This window comes from Protomyctophum bolini (genome assembly GCF_963924005.1).
Source record: "Protomyctophum bolini genome assembly, chromosome: 14".
Taxonomy (NCBI): Eukaryota; Metazoa; Chordata; class Actinopteri; order Myctophiformes; family Myctophidae; genus Protomyctophum; species Protomyctophum bolini.
The window spans coordinates 5,317,611-5,324,896 of NC_137875.1; the positions used below are offsets into that span (position 1 = coordinate 5,317,611).

General features: G+C 42.9%; 1 protein-coding gene across 1 annotated transcript; it reads right to left on the reverse strand.

Annotated features, from left to right (window-relative positions):
- Positions 1-1,056: 1,056 nt before the first annotated feature.
- Positions 1,057-4,921, reverse strand: npas4l (neuronal PAS domain protein 4 like; the record flags this gene model as incomplete). Its single annotated transcript, XM_080782037.1, has 7 exons — positions 1,057-2,275; positions 2,393-2,528; positions 2,861-2,970; positions 3,074-3,332; positions 3,462-3,561; positions 3,710-3,861; positions 4,744-4,921. 7 exons carry the CDS (start codon positions 4,919-4,921, stop codon positions 1,057-1,059), a joined length of 2,154 nt encoding a protein of 717 aa, XP_080638163.1.
- Positions 4,922-7,286: the final 2,365 nt, after the last annotated feature.

A 7,286-nucleotide genomic window follows, 5' to 3' on the forward strand; every position in this document is an offset into this window, starting at 1 on the left:
AGACATGATAGACATTTGGTTAATTTTATTTTCAAACTGATGTCAGAACAGTGAACAATAAGACCAATTTAAAAAAATATATAATAATATCCACAGTGGATATAGCAGTAACAATTATAAAATTATTCACATTGTAGTAAAGTCACTATTTAACATTTGACACTATTTACAAGAGAGATGAAAAGTACAGTAATTATGTTCAGCAATTAAATACAGCTAATTAAGAAGCTTTAGACTCAGTTGGGATGAATATCAAGGTACCCTTGAGGTAGATTTTGAACTAACAATCAATATCATTTGATTGCTACGTACCATTTTTCTTGTTCAACCTAAAAAATGCATTACTTATAGGCACACTAAGAAAGGCGACATCAAGTACAAGTAAGCAATAGAGAAAAATCCTTCATATTCACAAACTTTTCAAATGGGTAAACAGTGGTACAGGTTTCCCATAACCAGACATAGTCTTTTAAGGCGTGTAAACACAAAAACAAACACTAATGGGTTTTTTGGTTGTACGTCAATCAATATCAGTTGATCATCCAGTTCTATCCAGGGTATACATTCTAATCTAGAACCTGTTTGTACTTCCATTTAAAAAAAAATACATAGCTTTTAATTTAAAGTTAAAGTGCTCAGCAGAAGATTGTGGTTTTGCTCAATACCGAAATGAAAAGAGTAAATTCTTCTTCGATTAAAAAGTGCCCTGAAAACTACTGAAACTATACTTTCAGAGTACCGTTTTTATAGAATTGACTAGACACTATAGAGACACCAACAATGTGAGGAAAACAAGGAAAGACAGAAATAACAAATATTGCTAATGTCAGTGTTTGGTGTTCTACAGTTGTTTTAAAATCTAGTTTATATTCAATTGTACAAAAAAAAAGTCATTTTGGAGACAATGTTTCCAAGTTTTCAGCAAATATGTCCTTTTTGAGTCTCTGCTCAAACTCTTCTTTGATTCCTGTGGGTTGCCTTGACAATATGCCATACATGCAGTAGCACGGTAGTGTAAGTCACAGACTTATTTCAGCACACATTTATTTGTTCAACTCAATAGTGGTTGAGTTGATACAACCCAGTGTTTTGGTCATGGCTTCCCAGCTGCAAAATGAAGGGAGCCACGGCAATACTGGCTGGGATAAACTCCTCTTCATTCATTATGTTCACTGAGGAGGAGGAGGAAAGCTGTCTGGACACCATCGAGTCCTGCAGATAGCTGCCGGAGACAACGCCAGGACAGGGGATGTCACTTTTCCCTGTGACCACAGGGAGCCACTCCTTCAGGATTCTCTCAAACACGCCATCTTCCAGGACCACCGCAGGCTTAAGGTAGGTGCCTGCGGAGAGAGCAGGGCTGTACTCCGGCCAGTCACAAGCGGAGGGCCGGTTTTCTGTGGCCGGCTGTGAAGTGTGATTAACCGGGCTCAGGGCACGGTACAGGTCAAAGCTACTGGCCAAGGAGGAGATCTGTTGGGCCAGAATACTGATCTCCACCTGCTCCAAGTCGTCAAATTGGAAAGACCCCTGTGACGTGGGGGAGGGGTTTGGAGTGAGAAGGCCAGAAGGTAGCAGGAACTGATGGGGATGAGCCTGGAAAAAGCCGCCCTCTTGTGGCTGAACAAGGTGGCTGAAGTCCTCAGGATGCAGGGCACAGTCAACGGGGCTGTCACAGGTGTCCGCCCCGGTCAGAGAGTCCGGAACCACTCGAGCATTGGCCGTGCAGGCTTGGAAATTAAAGGTGGGAGACGGGCAGGAGCTGGGAGAGTGGTCACTGATCACGTGCACAGTGAAAGATTGTTCTGCAGCTGCTTGAAGGGACTGGGAGGGTGACAGATGAGGGGGGCATCCAGGCTCCGGTTGGTAGTAGGACAGAGAGTCCTCTGAGGATGACGACACCTGGTTTGTGTAGCTAAAGCCATTCGTCAGAAAGTAGGAGTCAGACTCCTCGCTGTGCAGAGGAGAGCTGGAGGATGCTGGACTGTAGGGACTGTAGGGAGGGGTGAAGAGAGCAGGATGGTGACCCATGGTTCCAGGAGAAACATCATCTTCAGAGGAGGAATATGACACATAGTCCAACAGCCTCTTGGCACCGGGTTCCTCGTCATCACTGCTGGAGGTCGACCTCCGCCTCTTCGACCCCGTGGTGAGCTCAGAGCCCTCTGCTTCGGCCACATGTTGATCCGTAGAGGGACCGCTATATGCCAGCAGAGACGCTGGAGTGAAAGCGTTGCTGTCGATTTTCCGCGTGAGGAATCTGGCTTCCGTTTCACTGCAAAAATGGATAAAAGAGTTGTATAAGTATAACTGTATTCATAGTGTTTATATGACAATTATATGATCAGTCATATTATCAGCTGGATATGGTGGACATGGTTTATTGTCATACCTGATGGTGAAGTTGGTGCAACTGATGCTCTGGCAGTCGGACCCCTTGGTGGCCTGGATGTAGACCCAGACCCATGAGAGATCCTTGTTTTGGAGTCTCAGCACCATCTCTACCTGAGACCCTTCGACTGCCTGGACTGAGATAAACAACAAAACATTCTTGGTTACTATCATGTACGCACATGGCAAATTTATCTCTGCTCTGAATTAATTACATAATACTGTGGAAAGTACAATTAGGAATACAGTATAAGAATAATGACATTGTTTAAGTTTGTCATGGATTTGAACCCCAATATTATTATTATTACTTATTACTTTTTTTACTTGTGTTCAAAAACATTAAAATGTTTACATTCTCCAAAACATTTTCTTAATCTTAATCAATTGACCTTTGATTAACTGAAATAATGTTTTTAAAGACATAATGTTACATCAAACCTATACAAGATCTATATACTTTACTTACTCAAACTTTTATGAGAGCTTGCACTAAAGGAGAGGTCCTCTGGATGCAGAAGGCTGTACCACGACCGGCCAGACATCTCTTCAGCCGAATAACCCAACAGACAGACGACACTGCATGGGAAAGAATAAAGAGGTGTTAACATCTTAAATAGAAACAGGGGATCTCAGTAAAACATTAAGGGGGAAAAAGCATGAATTAGAATGTCCTCTGTACCTGTCTGATGTCTGTGTGAAGGTCATATCTGGACTGTGAACGCTGTCGAAGCGGAGAGGAGAGGAGTCGGTGGTCGTCAGGCGGTTGACCGTAGGCACACAGAGGGCCACAAACAGAGACTCTTCAGTGAGATGATGATCTGCTGAGGAGGAGGAGGAGGCTGGAGGATGGAAGCGCCCTCGGACCAGCATGGAGCAGCAACTGCCGTGTTGGAGCCTGAAGGCCTTGGAAGTCTGCATACAGCACACAAAGCTCCTCTCTGGAAGAAAAGAAAAGCATTCAGGATTAGTTTTAGGTAATGTTAGCCGTTTATTTGGCCTGTAAAATTAAGGATGTCATTAACTGAAATTAACTGGAACATGCAGACTACTAGTTTGTATATATTTACCTGTCGATGCATCGGTGCCAGACTCCAAGCTTGATTGAATAGAGTCTATGTCAGACTGCTCCACCATGTCATAGATAGAGTCGCACTGCAGTACATCCACCTGGAAGGGGAAGAGGATTCCATATTAGCCACCAAAGAACAATGGAAAGGAGAACTAATATAAAAGAAGCACCTAAATATGATCCAAAATTAGAAAAAGGAAGCCAATGAAATGTTGTTATTGTAATTGTAATGTAAATCCTTCTCACCATAGACAGACCCAGGTAATCGGCCACATTCTCCGACACGTAGACCAGCTTCCCCTGGTTGGTGGTGACCAGGATGAAGCCGTCCAGGGCTTGCAGAAAGGCCTGGTCGGGTAGAGACTGAGAGCGGTCAGATGGCTGGCCGGCTGGGAATCCTATGGGAGGAGGGAAAGGATGCCTGGATTTAGCTTACTGTATACGTCACTGTACATCACCCACACATCTCAACGGGACGCCACCATCGCCCTGGCTTTGGTGCATTCCCTTAATGTGACATAATACCATCTGGTTCAAAGTAAGAGTGGTAAACAGAGAGGTACTGCCTAAAGCTCATAAGAGTGGTAAACAGAGCAGTACTGCCTAAAGCTCATAAGCGCAATATGTATCTCCTCCTGGCCAAGCAGGCTTTCTTGTCTTAGCTGTACAAATTTGGTCTCTTATGAGAGTTTGAATCCCGGGATGGGACATATATATATGAGAATCTCCACATTTAAAAACATATGTTTTTTTTAATGAATGCCCTACTTCATCATACAAGTCTCACACAAAGTTGTGAAAATAGCAGATCTACAAGCTCACAATGCATCACAATGTGACATGTTGTGAGCTATGTAGATTGGCTATTTTCACTGTTTTTGAAAGTATTTAAGTAAGTATTTAGGTAAAGTATTCAATTATTTCAAAAGCCAGGCATTTAACGCCAATCAAAAACGGAATGGTTTTGGACATACACATTTTGCACTAAACTACAGTAGGCTATAGGTCTATATAACTGCTTACTTCACGGCATTAAACAAGATCTCTGCCGAAAATCTACAAGAGTTGAGTTTGTAGATCTATAGTATTTTTGCCTTAATGTTCAGCTATTTTCACCTAATTCGCCTATTATGAAATGCCCACTATAGGGATGGTTCAAGAAGTTAAACAAACTTTAGTCTGAAAGGTTTACCACTGTATAATTACATTAAAAACACATACAAAAACAACAACAACAACAATGTGTGCATGGGGGAAAGGTGTCCAGTTTGAAGACTCACCCTGGAAGAGAACAGTCTTCCTGATGTAGGTGCAGATGGCAGCCATGGAGTGCAGGTAGGAGAGGCGTTCTTGTTCCTCCTGGTTGAAGGGCAGCAGAGCACGCATGCTCCTGATCTCGCTGTTGATGAGGTCCCGGCGAGCCTTGGACGCCCCTTTGGTGGACCTGTGTGAGACCATGGTTGATGGAGGTCAGGGCTGATGCTTTGAGCCAGGAGAAACTAGAATGTCAGGGAGCCAGGGAAAGTCCAAACTTCTCTCTCTTACTGTGTCTCACAAACTCTCAAACTCATTATCTGCCACATAACAAGCCTGCAATATGGCTTTGTTTGAATGGCATTCAAATGTAATTATAATGATATAATGTCGCCCTAATTATAATACTAAACCTAATCCATCTGTTTCACAGCACACTTTTTTTTTAAGTGATATCTCTCTTCTTCCACAGAAGCTGCGCTGCTGCTGGACTTTGAATATCAAAGGTTGGGTTCCTATGGTAACTGTCTGCAGCATTGAGATGAGGGCTCTCAGGGCGTGTGTTTGTGATCAGTGTGGCTGTCTGTCTGGTCTAGCCAGAGAACCTGTGGCTTTTATAGCCCCAAGTGCTTCGGCGTGGGCGTTCAACAACACACGGGGAGGCTGGGCTTACAAGCCGGTCCTCCGCTCCGCTGCAATAACAAAGAAAGAGTGTCCTCTCGGAGCCTCTCAGCTGCCTCACTGCTAACGTCAGAGAGGAGAAGCAGCACAGACACAAATTTCGTGCCACAAAAGGGAAGATTGAGATGATCAATCACTTATCAGGGGCGAATTTATTTAAATAGCCTACCTTCTCATGCGCGGCCGTATGCCAGCGCCGCCAACTTAGTTTGGGCTTGTTTTTAGCCATGCACTTTTGCACTTTGAAGAGACAGACTTTAAAGATGTTCTGGGGGGGGGGTTTGCAGCCACCTTCTGTAGCAAATTTATCCTAATTGAGGTTATAGTGGGTAACACATGATATGGCTCCATTAGCCTGCAGCCCAAAGGCCAAAACAGTAACATGGAAAAGTGTAGCCAAAACTTTGACGGTGCGTCGCTGCGGTTTAGAGTCTACTCTGAGCTGAGGAGAGTTGCTTTGATTCGGCCACTAGAGGACGTGCACCAAAGGCTTAATGAGGCTTCACATATTATTTCACTGACCTGGATCTTTTGCAGCAGACTCCTCCGAGGCTCTTATCATCCCCGGTCACACAATGTGAAGAGCAGGTTACATTATTACATCTGCAGGCGTCGCGCCGATCAACAGTCATCTTGGGGGTGATTGTATTGGGTCACCTGATAAACTATATTAAAAAAATATTAATAAAAAATAATCCGGTGATTAAAAGCATTGATATGCAAATTGGTCATTAATAATGGATGGAGAAACAACATACAAACAAGAATATCAGATAGTGTCCTACCTTTGCAGGGATGCTTAATTCTTATGTGTCAAACCTCATAGTGTCTCCTTTTAAATAATATCAACCTGATACCTTGTTTGAACTCAGTGGGGGGAAGGCAGGGACGCTATAGTGACGCACTGGCAAATGATGGAGGGTGATAAATTAATTAATTACGTGAGCACTAAAAATAGCTCATCAAAACCCCGACTGGTACGTGTGCGCACAATAATTATAAAGGCATTAACAAGATAGATAGGTCAACCACATATCCATAGATAAACCACCACCATGCATGGGCAGCCTAGACTAGTGGTGGCTAGACTATGGTTATTTCACAACAATGTGCTAATACTGGCTGGCAAACACCGCAACTGCAACGACACTTTCATTAGCCTATCTGTGTTCATTTAAACGACAGGGCAGCCTAATCAGAACGTCGTGCGTGCAGATCTCGCGGCTAATTTATCACCGTGATAAAGTGTGTGATTCACATTAATTGGGACTAATTAAGCTATGAATCAATATATCCAGAAAGTTAACCATGACATCTTAGGTAGTCACTATACTAGCCAATTAAGAGTGCAACCCACTGAACCCAGCATGCAGTGCAACTCGTAGCCTATCAGTTCAAGCCAATTAAAAGCCCTTTATTTGCATTAAACTTTCAAGAAAAAACGTGTGCCCATTTGCCCAATATTTTATATACAGTATAGGCCTAGTAGAAAATACCAGTAATATTCAACATTATCCTGTTAACATTGAAGATATTGATACATCCTGCAAGCTTAGCAGTGTAGTGGCCAAGCCCATAGGTTTTATCTTTTTGATAGATTGATTTGTTTATTAACAATTATACAGGTACTATATAGGCTACATTTTATTTACCATCAAAAGGATAAAACGCAAAGAAAGTTGCATACGTGTTTAGAAATGAATTTAATAAAGGTCATGCATGCATTGTCCTCACATAATGCACCGTCCATGCATTGTCCTCACATAATGTACCGTCCATGCATTGTCCTCACATAATGTACCGTCCATGCATTGTCCTCACATAATGTACCGTCCATGCATTGTCCTCACATAATGCACCGTCCATGCATTGTCCTCACATAATGTAC